At 40.3% G+C, this 17439-nt stretch overlaps 1 protein-coding gene across 1 annotated transcript in view; it reads right to left on the minus strand.

Annotated features, from left to right (window-relative positions):
* Positions 1 to 37: 37 nt before the first annotated feature.
* The window catches only part of LOC118332232 (synaptic vesicle glycoprotein 2C-like), a 30681-nt gene continuing 13279 nt past the window's right edge, over positions 38 to 17439 (minus strand). Inside the window, exons 3-12 of the mRNA XM_035667413.1 lie at positions 16623 to 16774; positions 10494 to 10627; positions 9339 to 9428; positions 9140 to 9250; positions 8955 to 9043; positions 7666 to 7830; positions 6046 to 6179; positions 3937 to 4140; positions 3600 to 3759; positions 38 to 3090 (exon numbers count right to left, since the gene is read on the minus strand). Coding sequence (XP_035523306.1) covers positions 2907 to 3090; positions 3600 to 3759; positions 3937 to 4140; positions 6046 to 6179; positions 7666 to 7830; positions 8955 to 9043; positions 9140 to 9250; positions 9339 to 9428; positions 10494 to 10627; positions 16623 to 16774 — 1423 coding nt within the window. The 3' untranslated portion in view covers positions 38 to 2906. The remainder of the gene's footprint in view (positions 3091 to 3599; positions 3760 to 3936; positions 4141 to 6045; positions 6180 to 7665; positions 7831 to 8954; positions 9044 to 9139; positions 9251 to 9338; positions 9429 to 10493; positions 10628 to 16622; positions 16775 to 17439) is intronic.

The following is a 17439-nucleotide window of genomic DNA, read 5'->3' on the forward strand; positions in this document are numbered from 1 at the left end:
GATTCTGATTCTGATTCTGAATAACCAGAGTAAGGATGCTGTTTCTAGAAATGCACATTGCCTGTGAATTTCTTTCTTGCTGCATTGTACTAGGGATGGCAATGCTGGTTGGAGTGAAATCTCAACAACTGTTGGATGGATTGCCATGAAACATTGTACAGACATCCATGGTCCCTAAAGGATGTATCCTACTGACTTTGGTCATCCACTGACCTTTCATCTGGTGACCCCATTAGGTCAACATTTGGGGTTTTAGTGAAATATCTCAACAACGGATGGCCATGAAATTTGTTGCAAACATTCATGTTTTGCTCAAGACAAACTGTAATTTGGTGATCCCTTAATTTTATACTCAAAATCTTAATTTGTCCAATACTTTGCTTTATGACCTGGAAAATTAATGACATTCCCATCAGCCTCAGCTGTACTTTGTGTTTAGCACTAATGCAAATGTTAGCATGCTAACAAAAAGTAAGATGGTGAAGCTAGTAAACAATACACCTGCTAAACATCAGCATGTTAGCAAGGCCATTGTGAGCATGTTAACATTAACATTTAGCTTACTGCTGTGCCTTTGTAAAGCCCGTAGACAGTAATCAAATGTTTTTCTTTTCTGTTTGGAGCAGTATAAACTCATGTTCATTCACCTCCATTATATTAATGGCTAAAATCTCAGCACAACAAAAATCTAAATTGCATGGCTATTAAATATGTTGGTTTTTTTGGGAATTTGGGTGAACTGATCCTTTAAACATGGCTTTTAATTTCACTTTATCAGGTGGTTCAAATCCTCCAAAACACCCGGTTCCTCGGTATAGAAAAAACATGAAAAAAACTAAACAAAACTTGGCTTTCTGGATATGGTCTTTTTATCTTATAAGGGTTTGTCTGGACACACCCACTCACTCACACACACACACACATACACACATACATGCACTGTGCAGTATCAAGAGATGAGAGACAAAAAACATAAATAAAAATAGAGGCAGGACAGAGCAGCAAAGCTTCCAGCAAGGTTTGGAAGGAGAGACGGGCTCAATGGAGAGAGAGGCACGACATTTGAGAAAGGCCTTTGAGTTTTGGAGGGAGCAGCAGCAAGGCAGGAAGAGATAAACAGAGCAAGAGAACAAGACTGGATGAGAGACACTATGAGGAAACCGAGACGGTGAGACAGATAGAGCAAGAGAAAAAAAAAAGACAAGGAGGAGAGCAGATTATAACAGCAGAGTATAAATTCTTCTTGACAGATCAGATTGCAATGGAGAGCAAAGCCCTTCATAGTGAGCTCGGTGCCACGAGACGAACACAACACAGACACAAGAGAGGGAGAGAGGAAGCATTCAGACAAAAGGTTTCCAATCTCAAAAGTCTCTTACTGTAAAAAGCAGAAAATGTAAACTTCTTTTCACTTTAGAAATGTAGCTGCTGAAGTTGCCGGTTTTGACTAAACTACTATATTGATTTTTTTTCTATGGCCTTATCATTCTTGCAAGTTGCAGCAAAAGGCTTGAACATCATCAACCATTAGTGGAATACTGATTAGAAACAAAGGTCAAAAGCACCTTCAGTTTCTGGCCTAAAAACATAAAAGCACACTGGTGAAGCAATAAAGAAGAAATAATAAATTACTAAATATACACATATAAACGAGCATAATCACATACACAATTACAAAATAGTTTGTAGTTAACGGAATAGTTTGACATTTTATTGAACTCTACATACTTTCTTGCTGAGAGTTCGATGAGAAGATCAATGCTACTCTCATGTCTAAATATGAAGCTACAGCTAGCAGCCGGTTATCTTAGCTTAGCATAAGCATAGTTAGCCTGGCTTTGTCCAAAGGTAACCAAATCCACCTACAAGCACCTCTAGAGGTGTGAATCTTCACTGACTTCAAAATATGCACAACGATTCTCGATGCATCTCAATGTATCGAGATCGGTTCAATCACCGACTCTTCCTGCTGCTTGTCAAAGTGTCCTTGAGCAAGGTACTGAACCCCAAATTGCCCCTAATGCTGTGCATCGCTGTGTGAATGTGTGTGAACGAATTACTTTCCGTTTGTGATGGCCTTTGTCATCATCATATGAATGTGTGTGTATGGGTGAACGTGGCATGTGGTGTACAGCGCTTTGAGTCGCCAGAAGACTAGAAAGACGCTGCATAAGAACAGTCCATTTACCATTATCATCATTATTACTATTATCAGACACTTCTACTAGTATAGTTGTTACTGTTGCTATTGTTGTTGCTGGGCAACCTTTGTCTCTGTCTTTATCTCGAGTGAGCTTCAGAGGTGTTGGTTGGTGTATTTTGTTACTGTACTTTCAGACTCAGGCTAGCTTTTTTCAGTCTTTAAGCTAAGCTAACGGCTGCTTGGGATAACTTTATGTCCCAAAATGTCAAACTATTCCTTTAATCTGAGCAAGACTGAGCAGGATTTGGAAAGGAACAGTTGTCAGATTTCCAAGCCTTTTGCAGCTTTGACACATGCATTTGTGGGTTGCATGTGTGAAACAGCCCATGGTAGATAATGAGCTGCTGATATGCAGAGTTTTATCGCCACTGATAATTCTAACTTGTGTCTGAACAGCTGTTTTATCTTGAATTCCTGTCTTCAAACTCTTTATATTTACAGCTTATTGTTAAGTTAAACTGCATTTCATTATCCTTTATTATTTACCAGGCATTTAACTCAGAAATAACAAAAATAACAATCACTTCTCCTGTATTTGAGTTTGTGAACACAGTCAACATTATTTATCAAATAATAAATACAACAAGGATGACAGCCAACAGCTTGTTTCTGTGATATTTAAATAAATCTGTCCACAAATCCACATGTTATTCAGTATACTGAGTAAATACCTGGTAAACAAAATACTGTTCTGGGTTGAGGTTTACATGAGGACATTGGCACGTGTGTCTGGCAGTCGGAGCCCCACCAGCCCGCCGCCAACCAACACGGACGATGCCAGCAGGATGGGGATAGCCTTGGTGATGCCAACCAGTGAGCCAAAGATCAGGTTGCCCAGCACCGCTGCCAGCTTACACATGGCGTTACAGAAGCCAAATCCTGTGCCCCTGAAAACAAGAGGAAGACACAGAGGAGAGAGTCAGATATGTATGTATGTGTCATTTCATTTCTGGATAGCTTGTTTTTGTTTCTGAAAAATTACGGTAAATTGTTTATGTAGTAAGGTGGCCTAGCACATAGCATATCTAAGTACATGCAAGGAGAAAGTTGACTGAGGTTCTGACTGAGGCTTGCTCAACTTTTATTGGAGCACAGAGCAAAAGGGGTGGGACTTAGGAAGGCTCATGTAAGGGAGAAGGGAAATGTAATAATGCTATATATTTTTAAAATAAACTCTCTCTTCATTAAAGGTAAAGATAAGCTGGGCTAGGACAGAACTTTATTTATCCACAGGGAAGTTGGGAAAATGATTGTTGTGCAGCAGTTGAAGTACAAAGTAGGAAGAGTGTAAAAATATCAATAAAGAATATATGAAGTAACAGTAACAGTAAGGGTCCTAGCTGAGGGAGTAGTAACGCTCTAACTGAGCTCTGTTTGTAGTGAGTGCAGCCCTCACCTCCTGTCTGTTGGGTACAGCTCAGCGGTGACCACATCCAGGGAGTTCCAGGCAGAGATACTGAGGCCGTTGTAGAGACAGAGCATGAAGATCATCATAGACTCACTGGTGCCGAACCAAAGAAAGAAGCAGCTGATGCCTGACAGCACCATGGAGCCTCCTGCGGGACACAACACGACACATCTTTCACAACTCGGACACAAAATAGCCTCAATTACATCACCAGAGGCCACAGACAGATACACAGGTCACATCAAAAGACATCAAAACATTCTGCAGGAGAAAAGGCTGCTATTCATAGCAGTCCTCAATGACCAGAGAGAATGTTACGTCATACCTAACATGCTAAGGCGTCCTATTTTGTCCATGAGGAGGGCAGAGACGATGTTTCCAGGCAGCACAGCCAGTGTCCCAAGGAAGTTTACAAAATAGACCCAGTAGGCACTGTAATCGTCGTCAAATGTCATCTGACAGCCTGTCTTGTTGTGGTGGAAGGAGCTGTTGACCACTCTTGAATTTGTTAGTTTGGTGTCGTCAATATCTGTAAATGTGAAAGACAAGAGTACAGTTTTCACACTGTGTGTAGATGATGCATTCAGACCTTCAGTTAGATATAAAACAGCAAAAACTGGACTCCTAAATCATTGCTGCAGGAAGTAAATGATCTATTAATATGGATGTGTCTGTCTCATTAATTTTTTTTTCTGGTTAAGTTTCATTGATTGTTTTAGACCCATAGGTTGGATAACTAACCAGACAAAGGAGACAACTGCCCCAGGCCACCAGGGGCCCCAAATGAGCTTCCCAAACACTCGCAGCACTGTGAAATGCTCCCTTTTACTTCTTCTACCTAATTATGTTTAGAAAGAAAAACAACATCTTGAGTCCAAGCCATAGCTTTTCTAAATGTAAATCAATAAAAGGTCTTAAAGAGAGCCTTCTACAGTGTTCTAAGTCTTTGGGAAGCTACATTTTATGACCTTAAAAAGAGGTGACAGAGAACGAAAGAAATCCTTAAAGGAGTAGTGTAATATTTGGGAGTGACAAAGTGGAGCCAGGAGACAGTAACCTTAGCTTGGCATGAAGATTGGAAACAACTAGTTTCTGTCATGGTCACAAGAAGACTCTAGGAAGTACTGTAACCGCTGTCGACCAGGAAATGGTCATGAAACCAAAACATGGTGTTTTCACTCTTTTCTTTTTGTACAGATTAAAGAAACAGTATTTAATGTGTTGTGAGCTTTAGAGATCATGGTTACCTTTGGGCAGAGCCATGCTAGCTGTTTCCTAGTGTTTTAATGCTAAGCTAAGCTAAATCTTAATGAGGCTTTCTGGTTAATTATTGGCTAATGAAGACGTGCAAAAGTACTTTTGCATTTGTAATTTGATTGATAAGACTAACCCTTCTCCACCATATACATATGTTACTATAGCGTACTTTAAATGTGTGTTGGCTCTCTCTCTAAATAGAAACGGTGTATTAATAAACATCAGCAGCTGCAGCAAGGAGAAAACATTTCCTCTGTCACCTCTGCTCTCATGACGCACTCCTCCCTCCCTTCTCATTCTGTCTCTCCTCGTTTCTCTTTATCCTCTGCTCTCTAGGGACCCATTGCTGGGGGCAAAGAGACTTCATTTCCCATGGGGCATTACCGGCAACCTGATGTGCCCTTACTGTTTCCATGTTCAGCGCTTTCCTGAGTGCTGGAGGGAACTATTTTTCCACCTTGTGCTCCCACAAGGTCTGATTCAGCTCCAGTTCCTCTCAGAACATTTTAAATGCCTGCCCTTCCTTTCCGTTTCTTCCTGCTTGTGTTTTTGTCAGGCCCAAAATGATTGGTTTGCACTTTTATAACATAGCCTGGATTTATTAAAGGTACGATTTCATGTTTTGGATGCTGATTCAGACGACTTGGTTCACAATGTCTTTATCAAAACAAAAACAGAACATGCTGTGATGAATTAATCAGTAAGTGAAGAGGGAAAGTCAGAAGTTAAAAGCTGCTCAGAAAATTGTGTTTATGTACCTCACCGTCTTGAATATTTGCAAGCATCTAAAACATCAGATGGAATAAAAAGCATCACTCCAGGAGTGTTTGTGTGGTTTAGAAATTGTCATTTTCAGTGCCCTGCAGCCCAGCCTCGCTCAATTTCTTTGTTAACTACAGTCGCATGAGTTCAGAAAGGCAATCTGTGCTGGGGCAGAGAGGTTAAGCAGTAATTTAGTGACATAAAGCAAAGCCATAAATGCTCAAACCCTATTCTTTCTTCCCGAGAAGCTCGGACGTTAGACGCAAAATGAACTGTCAGAAAGAGACTGAGTGAGACTTATGTGTAAGGCATCTGCAGTATAATAGGATTCTCCAGGGTTGAAGGAAATACCTCAGTACGGGGAACTAGAGAGGAATGCTCTGGATGTGAGTGTGTCTCTCAGGTGTAGACTCACCTGTGTTGTAAAAGAAGGAGTCTACAAAGGTGCAGTTTTTGAAGAAAGAGCCAACTGAGGAGACATCTTCAAAGTAGCAGTTGAGGAAAGATGAGTCGATAAATGTGACCGCCTTGAACTTCATACCAATAAACCTGGGATAAGAAGAGAAGAGGTGGAGGTGGCACAGGAGGAAATGAATACACATGGAACTAGTAAAGCAGGAATAACAGGCATTGGAAACATATTTCTGACAACAAAGGTGTTGATACTGAATTATGTCCATTTTTATATTAAGAAATGCTAAATTGATATTATTTTATAAACAAAAAGGATAAAAATTGATTAAGCCGAACAAATGACAGTGGTCGTAAATTTTGTGTTGGTCATTTCCAACTCAGATATTGGAGAAATAATCACGTCTGTTTTCCAGCACTGGCACAAATTGGACACAAGTACAAAGAGAAATAAACTAAGCTGCAACAAGGCACAGATGCTTATCTGTGTAGATTTATTTTGCTTCCCTGGCCCAAAAGGGCGAATAAATAACAACAACAAACCCATTGGTATTGGCTGTCAGCCATATTGTTATTTTAAACATCAGTATCTGCAGAGTTTCCTTATTGGTGCATCCTTATAGTTTATTTATGGTCGCCTACATTAGCCATAAAGCAACGTGAGCAGCAACAGTTACTGGAGATTCGGGTCTGTTATGCTAGCCTCAAGCAGAGATGAGGAGTGGGCTTATGAAGGTCTGGTAATCTTAGCTTTTTACATCTCCACCAAAATTAGTTTTTTTCATTTTCAGTCTTGTAGTCAAGCACCAACTGACACTGACTCAAGTGACATCACTATAGCATTATTATAGATACATACCATTAAACAGTATATAAAGCAATCAGAAAGTGAATGAATATCGACCAGCCGCGACTTTAAAACGTTTCTTACATGTTAATACATCAGTAACAAGGATACAATACTATAATGTATAATGTAACAAGCTGAAAAGGTCCATTCTGCATACTCTAACTACATTTTCCTGATAATACTTGTATATTTTTACTTCAGTAAGAAGTATTTCTGCCACTGAACGAAGGACCAGCATGTCCACAGTGATATGACAGGGCTTACCAGTCTGTTAGTGACCAAATACAATCTGTTGCATTCTGCTCTCCACAGTATCGTGCTATTGGTCTTGATTTTATCTCTTAATAAACGTACATTCTGTTCTCCAGTAAGGATGGAAAAGAACAAAAACAACGTATCAATGTGTCTTCCCCCTGGCCTTTGTGTAAGTGAGAAACAGGAAAGATGTGTGTGTATGGGTGAGAGAGACAGAGAAAGAGGGAAAGAGAGAGAGATAAGTCTTTTAATTTCCTGGTGTTGTGGGAGATAAAGGAGGCAGGATTAATATTACCGGCAGCGGTGTGTTGTTTGCGGGAATGACAAATAGTACTGCTATCCCACCACGGGACAAGAGGGAGGCTCAGGGGTTTGCATCACAACGTGTAACACTGCAGATGATTTCTATCCTTTTATAATCAATAATCCTTTTGTCTGAGAAAAACTGGGGTCGCTGGAAAATATTCGTATCTGAACAGAAATCAGTTTGTGCACGCAGACCTCTTTTTTTGGAATTACCTGTCATTTAGAAAGACTCCGTTTCTGTGGATCTGGTTCTCCAGGGTGAAGTTGAAGGTGAAGTCTTCAGTGCGTTCGTTGTTGTGGATCTTCACTCTGGAGGCGTACTCATCGGCCTGAAGGTGCTTGATGACATCCGGGAACCACACAGAGAGCCCGTAGAACCTAGACACAGCAACAGCTTCCGTAGTGAAGTGTGTTACACGTGGTCACTGACATAGGCTGCTCTAGTTCAGATGATTCTGGTTCTGATCGCTTTGCATTCAGCACCACGTCTTAGACTTGTTGTCATATTTGTTTGTTCTTTTTGTTATTTCCACTCTGTTAGACTACCCTAATCCTTTAAGTATATATGATTTAAGGATTACTGTGTGTCAGTACAGGACTATATATAGTAAATGATGGTTAGTATTGACTGGGAGATACTATATTAATAAATCATCAGGTAGTGATTACTTCATAAATATCTGTCAAAAAGCCAATCTGACCACTTTCTTTGTTCCTGGATAACTCTGAACCAGCTGCTGAGTGGCACAAAACTATTAATGACCAATTACCTAATCATTAGTCATTGTTTTTGTTCTCCCTCAAATCAAGTATTACTTCAGTAAAACCTATAGTTTGTGGTGGGAAAAAGTCCAAAAGTCTGTGGTGTTTGCTGCTGTTTCTTCCTCCGAATTCAACTGTTTTCATGCACTGCAATCGTTGCAATATCTTATGTGCCTGAAGTGGTTTTGAGCAACATATTCATGAAATAGTAATCACTCTCTGAATTTGAAAAGGTTGAAGGTCTATTGCAGCACTACCAACTAGTGACTGATTCTGTGTTGGAACAAGAAGCAGTGAGAGCAAAGAAGTCGAAAAACAACAGACAAGAAATAAGAAATAAAAGCATCATAGAAATAAAGACAATAAAAGACACATTGAGGGGGGAAAACATGACACATTACACACCCTACAGCCTTCGTTTGGCTCTTTTTAATTGTAAAAGATTGTCCCCAGGGTTAAAACTTTAAATTAAAGCAGCCATCACAGAAAAAAAGCCAAATGACACCGACTCTCAAATAGATTTTCTATTTCCAATCTAACCTGTCGACATTCATCAAGAGGATATAAGTGAAAGAGCATCTGCCTTAGTGTTAAGGACTTCATTGAAACTGTTATTAAGCTGGAAAGTAGTGGTGACTCAGCTAAGTATCATCGAGGGCATCTACCGTGATGGAAGCATTGAATAATAATATAGAGAGGCGTAGAAGTAGTGCAAAACCTGCGTGCATTAAATCTCTTACCCAAAAGACAGAGTAAACCAGACTGTAGCCAGTTTTATAGTGTTGTCTTTCACTGGGTAGTTGAAGCATTTCATAAAAGTCAACCAGATCTATAATAAAAAAGAAAACAATTGTTACTCAATTTAAATCTTAACATCATAACCATTCAGTATAAAACAAACCAGGACATAAAAAAAGAGTCATACTCCTCTGAGCTCAGCCTTGATCTTGAAGAGGACCTTGAGCACAGGGTTGGCTGACTCATTCTGCATCTCCACCAACTCGTCCAGCTGTTTGGGGATTTTTATCCTGTTCACCTGCAGGGGGAGACACTGATCTGTCACCTGCTGATGGCACTGCAGCAGTGTGGGAAGGATGCAAGTGTAGAGGCCAGAGTGTACTCACAGTGAAGACTCTCTCTGGCTCTCCTCGGGCACGCATGTTGGTGTCATGGATTTGTTTGAGCACCATCCAGGCCTCGTCGTGTTTACCCATCTGAGGGACAGTTAAATATATTAACGTACGTATGAATACACATCAACCTAGAGTAACTGGAGCTAGTCCACCATACTGGCTTTTTTTATACTCTCATTATTACTCAGGCTTCAGAGCACATTTGACTAATGCATATTTACAGTAATTGCAAAATCCATATATGCGCATGACTTACAGATTACATTCATGCAGGAGTTTTCAAGGTCTGACACCCCTCAGACACCCCCCATCTACTAGCCCTCAATTACAGTTCCCGAATGGAGTCAGTCAGTTAGCTATGGACTACAACATTTAGCCAATTTGGCAAATTGGCACCATTAAAAGTACGCTGAATTAGTTATTAAGAGCTCCTGTTTGCAATGTAGTCATGGATGAACAGACAACTATTGCTGGATGACTTTGATACTAAAGAAAACTTGATGATTCTCAGGCAAGTTCTGGAGCATGTATGTTTTGTAAGCGAACCTATGGATGCTGGAGATAAGGATATCCTAAGAAAGTTTAAAACACTACTGAATCAGATTTGAGTTATGACTCTGAGAAACAATACACATTTTGATGCAAAATGGTGACATGTAGGCACATTAATACCCTAATTAAGTATCTTATTTAGTAGCTTAATTGCCTCTATGAGCTGTGTATCACAGCCACTGCTGTAGCTCCAACTGCTGATTGTGATGGTGAGTGGCCGAATCAGCAGCCAAACTACAGCGACTAACTTCCACTTGTTTTTTTTCATGCACCTGTCCCCTTCACCTCACACAGCATTTTTGCCTCATGTCTCTCCCTTCCATGCTCCCCCTCCTTTAGATCTCCTGCACCCCCCTGGGGAGGCACCTCACAGTCTGAAAACCTCTGCATTAATGCAAAGATGCACTCCATGATTTATGAACTTTTATTTTCTTACGTAAAGAAAATGAATGCCACGCCAACAGCTCCACTGGCATCAACATTTTATTCTACAAAGGTTTTGGTATTCTCTGATGTCCTTAGCAGTCATTATCATTGTCATTAAGAGTGATAATGGTGCTGCCAGTATCACAACATACTGTGCCTCTCTCTTACCTCCAGGTAGAAGCGGGGGCTCTCAGGCATAAAAGTGAGAGCTACCACTGCAGAGACACACGGCAGCGCACACACAACCACAAACACTCTCCAGCTGTGGAACTGGTAGGCTGAACCCATGCTGAAACTCCAGCCTGCACAAAGGAGCAGTCGCATAGAAAGACACAATTAAAGTCAGAGATGATATAGTACAACAGTAAACCAAAGCTCAATGCTAATAACATGAAAAGACATTAAAGAAATTCAAGGTTGGACGTGCTGCAGGTCTTATGGTTCAGTCTCCTACACTCATGGACAAACATACATGATGCTTCTCTGCAACAAGCAAGTAAAATTCATTAACCTGCAGGTGAACTACTTCCCCAGTGTCACGACACAGTCTTTGCCATCTGTATATACGTAGTCCTTAATCTAATCTCTCTCCTATCGTAGTTCTCAGTTTCACCCTTTTCTCACCTGAATCTTTTTATTAATCGCAACAGAAATTAGAAAAACGCAGGGGTGCTTGCTGCCTGAGTAGGTTGAGTAGGTTTAGGTTAATACTGAGGTGTTGCTACATGTTTGGGACAGCCTATGTGGTTGCTGAGGGGCTGATGTACTACAGGGTGTCACTAAGTTTCTGCTATGTGGTTGCTCTGCTGTTAGGGCATCTCCAAGTGGTTGCTAGTGTGCTATGTGAAGTTGCTACAGGAAGCAGTGGGTTAAGCTTTAGTTAGAATGTTTCACCATCATTGACACTTTTCAGCACCATGGAGAGAGCCACACAGAGACACAGAGATATGTGTTCAGGGTTCAGATCCACAGAAATCCACATATTGAGTATAATTTGTGAAGGGAGAAAATGTTCTATCCAAAAAATCCATAATTCATTGTGCCCCTTTGTCTAACACATTGTTCAATCAATCCTTGTCAACTTGTAAAGTCAGGAAATATCATTTGGGATTTCTACCTCCCAATGACTGATTTTATAAGATTACAAAATGGACAGCGCTTCTAATGTAACAGAATTTAAGTTTTAATGGACATTTTCTACAGTTTTGCAAACTCCTAGGAGGACAAAAATCAATCACAGTTACAGTCTTGGACTGTTTTGGAACACTGTGTATTACAGAGAAATGAAAGCTGTGGTGGTTAAACCTTAGAACTTGTATTATAAACTCAGAATCATTATCCCAGTTAAGCACTGGTATATGCATTTTGCTGAAACTTTAGGCCAGTCTCCTGGTGATTTTTTTCTTTACAAATTAGTAAGGAGTGCCTGAATGCCTCATTAGTTCAGTTCCCGTGAGGCTAGTTTGTTGCAGTTAAGATGGAGCCACCAGGTCCTCCCAAGGACATGACCTACATTTGGTTTCTCATGTTTTCGAAAAAAATGTGCATGTTTGCTGACAAGAACATACAGTAGAATAAGCATAATATAGCGCAGAAGTAATGCAAGAATCACAAATTTGTATTAGTAGCAGTTTCGGTGCTCACAACTGAGAGCTACTGTATGTGTATGTGAGATTATTAAAAAGTGCTGTGTCAACTAGTGACTGGGTGTCTTTCTGAAGGGAGGAATGACATTGGAAGCATATAAACTGTTATGAAACTTTTACACTGTGAAAGGAAGCAGACACTGATGCAATATGAGTACACTGCGTTCAAATAATAAGAGTTACAGCGGTTTAAAAATGTGCACGTGTCTGTATCCAGTGAAGGGAAGAGAATGACAAACTGTGTCTGAAATGTGTCCATATTTGCTAATTAGCACACTTTATTTACTGTTTGACATGTTATTTGTGTTTCTAAATTTTAAGTGTAATATTTACACACTAAATTATAATAAATCATTTTGTGTCCATGGCTGTGTTACTAATGACATTAATTGTCTATTGAGTCCCATTATAAAGTCAGAAAAGCCTACAAGTTTGATTGTAATTTCTCCGAAAGTGATATCTAAGATATCAACACTCCATCACGTGTAACACAACACGTGATGGAGCCACCCAGTCTCAATTTCATTCATACAGCCAAGTCTGTATCAGAGAATCAGCAACAAGAAAGTATGTTAGCATGGACACAGAACAGGGTGTGTGTGTCTGTGTGTCTGTGTGTGTATGTGTGTGGCCTGTGGGCCTGCCTGTACCAGTACAAACCTCATTAGGGGGATTATAGCTTTAATGGACTGGAGGGGATGGCTGACTGATTCAGATACTCAGCGAGATTTATGTTCCTACTCTACAGTAAGTGAGCATGGCTCACAACCACACATACAGAGCACACACTCTCACACACAACATACACACTGCCCTTGGCCATCGTTCAATGCTGTGACTCAAATTTTAAAGCATAGGTGTGTGTACAAACCCACACATACATAATACACGGCGACACACACGCCACCTATAAATGGCTGTATGGTTTTCTTTTCCTAAAGTGTACTAGTTCTTTTACTCTATCACATTCTTAACACCTTAAAAATGACACACACACACACGTATGCACACAGTTATCTGGCCTTTGTCCACCAGTCAATGCAAAGTGCACTGCGGCAGAACCTATTACCCACACACCACTGCATCTCTGAAAAAAATTTGTTAAAACACTGGCGTCTAATCAATTGACCTCAATTATGATCCTCAGCCGGCACTCTCACACTCACTCACATGATAAAGTTTGTGGCAACAGACAGAGAACCTTTAAGATGGTATCTTTTCGTACTTGGATGGTACCATTTATCGCCCCACTAGTCTTCCGACCACTCAAAGCGTTTTACAGAATATGTCACATTCACCGATTCACAATGGTGGCAGAGGCTGCCATGCAAAGTGCTAGTCGCTCATCAGAAAGTGACTAGCCTGATTCTCATTCACACACACTCACACACCAATGGCAGAGCCTTCAGGAGCAGTTTGGGGTTCAGTATCTCGCCTGCTGAGCTTTCAATTAGTTGGCTAACCCGTTCTACCTCTGAGCCGCCCCGAACCTACTTTTATTGCACAATACACAAATTCCTGTTAATGAGCCTGTACACAGAATCTTTTTACTCATAAAACAATAACTTATTTTTTTGGTTTTTATCCAGGAATTATTGAGGACAAAAACAGAAAAAGAACATAATAAATTGAAAAAATACTGTTTGGTGTGACAAAACATTTGGGAGAATTTCCACTGGAACTATATGTTCTGCCAAATAATAAACTGTTGACAGTGAGGTCTGTTTAAGTTTAAGTGTGTGCTATATTCAGAATATTTTCACCGCTTCAGACAGCCCTTTCTGACTGGGAACTGAAGCTGTTATATCCATGCTCTCTTCAAAGCTACCAGACTCTTTTGATAAAAATTTTCATTTTATCTCACAGAACATTGGTCCATCACTGCCGCAATCGGTTAGTTTGATTGTGTTATTGTGTGACTTTGTTTCGATATGTTAGTTCGGATCCGAGCTAACGTTAGTTGCTGGGGATCGAGCCAGTGAAAGCATCATCGTTCAGGTATAAAATCCACAGAGTGTCTCTCCTGCCGGGCTGCTGATAGCATGCAGAGTGGACAGAACTACAGGATGTTGTACCAGCGTCTGGTTGAAAAGGAGTTCAGCTGACTTCGGCTAACAGCACACAGAAACAGATCACACTGTTCTGCATCACACTGCCCTCCGTTTCCATCACCCCTCTCTGTTTCCATCAGTTAGTTAATTTTGAGGTTTGACTCAATTTGTAAAAGTCTACAACCTGTGATGCTGTTATTCTGCGTTGCTCTGTGTACAATGACGCAGCAAAAAAGAAAAAAGTGCCTCAAATGATGATTCGAATAATCAATGTTCAGGTTGCAGCCTTAGTTACCACTGACAATGATTATTCATTAAAAATGCATCTACAAAACAAGACATTTTTGGAATCTTTGAACAGATTTCGTTACGGGTGTCGCCAACTCAAGCAGGACAACTCAATTTTAAAGGAGTGGCAATGTTATCAAACCTTTTATATTTTTACTATCCTCTCAGGGGAAGCCATGGCAACAGATTCTGTCTTTGACGACACGTTCTTCCCTGCACTGTATGTGCTGTTCCCTTTACGCCAGACTGTGTGTACACTTCACCAACTAGTTTTCTTTACATGTTGTAGTGAAGTTTGTATTGGTCTTGTGACTTTATTCTAGATAAGAACACCACTTGGCCGAGGTACTTAATCAAGCTGTGGCTCACGCATTATAGAGTCACACACTCACAGACAGCGTCCTGATGGCCAGGGTCCAAGAGCAAACTTCATTATATCTGATCAACATGGCCCTGAAAATGGCAAACAAAGACACCCTTCCATTCCTTTAATACTTTCTTACTCTGTCCCCTTTCTCTTTGTTTTCTCTCGCCGCCTTCCTTCAGCCCTCTGCTGTATCCCTTCACCTTTCGATTATCCCTGACATGGGCCACAAATCAAGCGCACTCTCAACCTCTCTTCCCCCTTGTCCTCCTAATCTCTTTCTCTGTTCCTCTTTTCCTCGTCCACACCCCTCCGCACCAGATTGATTTCATTTCGCTCATTTTGTTCTTATCCTCTGACACACACCTCCTCCCTTCTCTGTTATCCTCCAGCTCTCCCTCACCATATGTTATGAGATTTGTTATACCAGCCAACATTTATTTTTTCCTCCCCATATATATTTTTTTCTACCTCCGGCACTGTCACATAAAATTGCATGAAATGATTGTGATTATGTAGTATACCTTATGTTCCTGTGAGGTTTCGGTGATGGTAAAAAGTGGCTGAAAATTTAAAGCGACATAGTTCTGGCTGAACATTTCGTTCTTTGCTGTGTCAGCTGACAGCTTGTCTGCCACACCCCTGTGTATCTTAGTATACTGATTTTGTGGCCAATTTCAAAGGCCTTCATGCGCATATTTACTGTGTAGGCTGACATATGCTTTGTTGCCTTTTCTGCTGCAGCTATTGTCTCCACCTACACTGCCACCTGCTTTGTGTTTGTGTGCACCCAGGAGGATCTTGATTTCTAAATTAAGCCCCAGTATTAGGGAATTATTTGCAATGTTCCCTTCATGTTATCTAGCATGTTGTGATGTATATGCGTCACTATAGCAGGGAGGATCATCAAGAGTAGAACCATACCGCAGACTCAAACTTTATTGCCATCTCCATTTGCAGTTATGTTTAAACTAGTGGTGCGAGTGATTCGTGACAGTAGTGAAACGTCTGCAGTTTGGAGGCTGGATCAGTGGAGCTGAAAGCAGATGTACCTTGAGTCATTTTGCTCCTACAGTTTCTGTTTCAGTACACTATCTGTATCTGTTTCTGTGTATAGTATATATCTCATCCATCATTTCTCGCACATGGCCCATGTACTGTATCTATTATCTCTTGCATTGCCGATATTAAAGGGGCACTCCACAGTTTTTGAAGGTTATATATGAGATTTTAAATATTAATATAGCAGCAAACAGCTATTTTATTTATTTTTTGGCATCATCAGGGTTACTTTCTCAGTTTTAAGAAAACTCCACCACAGCATTTGCTGCTGTTTACCTCACTATCATCACAACAACAGATCAAATAATGGCTGATGTGATAACTTTCAAGAGTTGTAAAATGATGTAAACGTTTGTTAAGCCTTTAAATACATTAATCTGCTTAAACATGAGTTGCTGAAACAACACACCCCCACCAACACAAATGTCATGTCAGTTCCCTCTTTTAAACACAAACTAATTTTTAACTCATAGTTTTCTTTCGGTTGTAATTGTTTTAATTGACCGTTCATAAGTCCTGCCAAGTCAGAACTGCGGTGAACGTTCTCCTTACCTGTATTTAGATATACTATGTGCTAGGCTTGTCACATCTAAGGTTAGCTAGCTGAGCAGAGAGAAAAGAGGCGGGGCTTATGAAGGGTCAGTTGTCTCATTATAGCTGATATGATTTTTATCTACTTTGTAACATTGTTATCTTTCTGTTATCTGTTTTATTCTCGTTTTACTGTAAATCAATTTGTGAAACTATTTTTAAAAAATTTGATCCAGCGTCCAAAATTTAAGGCCATTTGAGAAAAGCAGTTATTAATGACTCAAAAGTGCTGTTTGGCGCTCACATCAATGTGGCATTGTTATGACTGGTCCATTAGGTCAGAGCTGTCACTCACCATAGTGTGGGATTATAGCCCAGGCCATGGCTGAGGCGTAAATTCCTCCGATCATCCAGAACATGCACAGCCAGCTCAGATGCTCTCCTCTCTTCTCCCGGGCCAACACCTCCGCAAAGTACGAGAACACTATTGGTACTGCTCCTCCAATCCTGCAAATATAGTTTGCTGTAATTAGCTATTTATGCTTCAATCACCAGCTTTCATTTGAATTATATTAATGTGTATAATGACAAACATTTACGAACATGCAGAACAGATTTATGGTTACAGAAAATCATTTGGGGAAAAGAAGTCAGAGTTTGCGGTTACATTTCTCCATTTGTCACTTTGAAAAAGACGAGCATATGAGCTGTGAATGTGAAACAAATTCACACAACTCATTATACCATGTACATAAGTTAGGCAGACAAGTTATGATTATGCAAAAAGCCTCTGGGCATGTTTTGACCATCAAGGAGAAATGTGATTTTGCCCAACACATCCTCAAACCTAAATGACTGAATTAGTTGTTTGCCAATGACTCCCAAAATGACATTCATATGCGACCATGAGAGAGTATTAACGACCTTAGTAGCCTCATGGTTTGTGAAACAGTCACAATTTGGTTAGGTTTAGACAACAGTACTGACTTTTCCTGCTGGACACAATGTAAAGTCCAGTCTCAGTGTGTGTGCACTGGTGGCTTCAAGTTTCTATGTCACATTTGTATAAGTTACAAATTGGACCAGGATGGACTTCCAAGCTATTTGTGATGTCACAAATTATGCTCGCAGGCCCCGCCCCTTAAAAACTGATTTTCAGTGAGCTCAGAGAA

The sequence above is a fragment of the Morone saxatilis genome, unplaced genomic scaffold (assembly GCF_004916995.1).
Source record: "Morone saxatilis isolate NCDOM2014 unplaced genomic scaffold, NCSU_SB_2.0 Contig21, whole genome shotgun sequence".
Classification (NCBI taxonomy): domain Eukaryota; kingdom Metazoa; phylum Chordata; class Actinopteri; family Moronidae; genus Morone; species Morone saxatilis.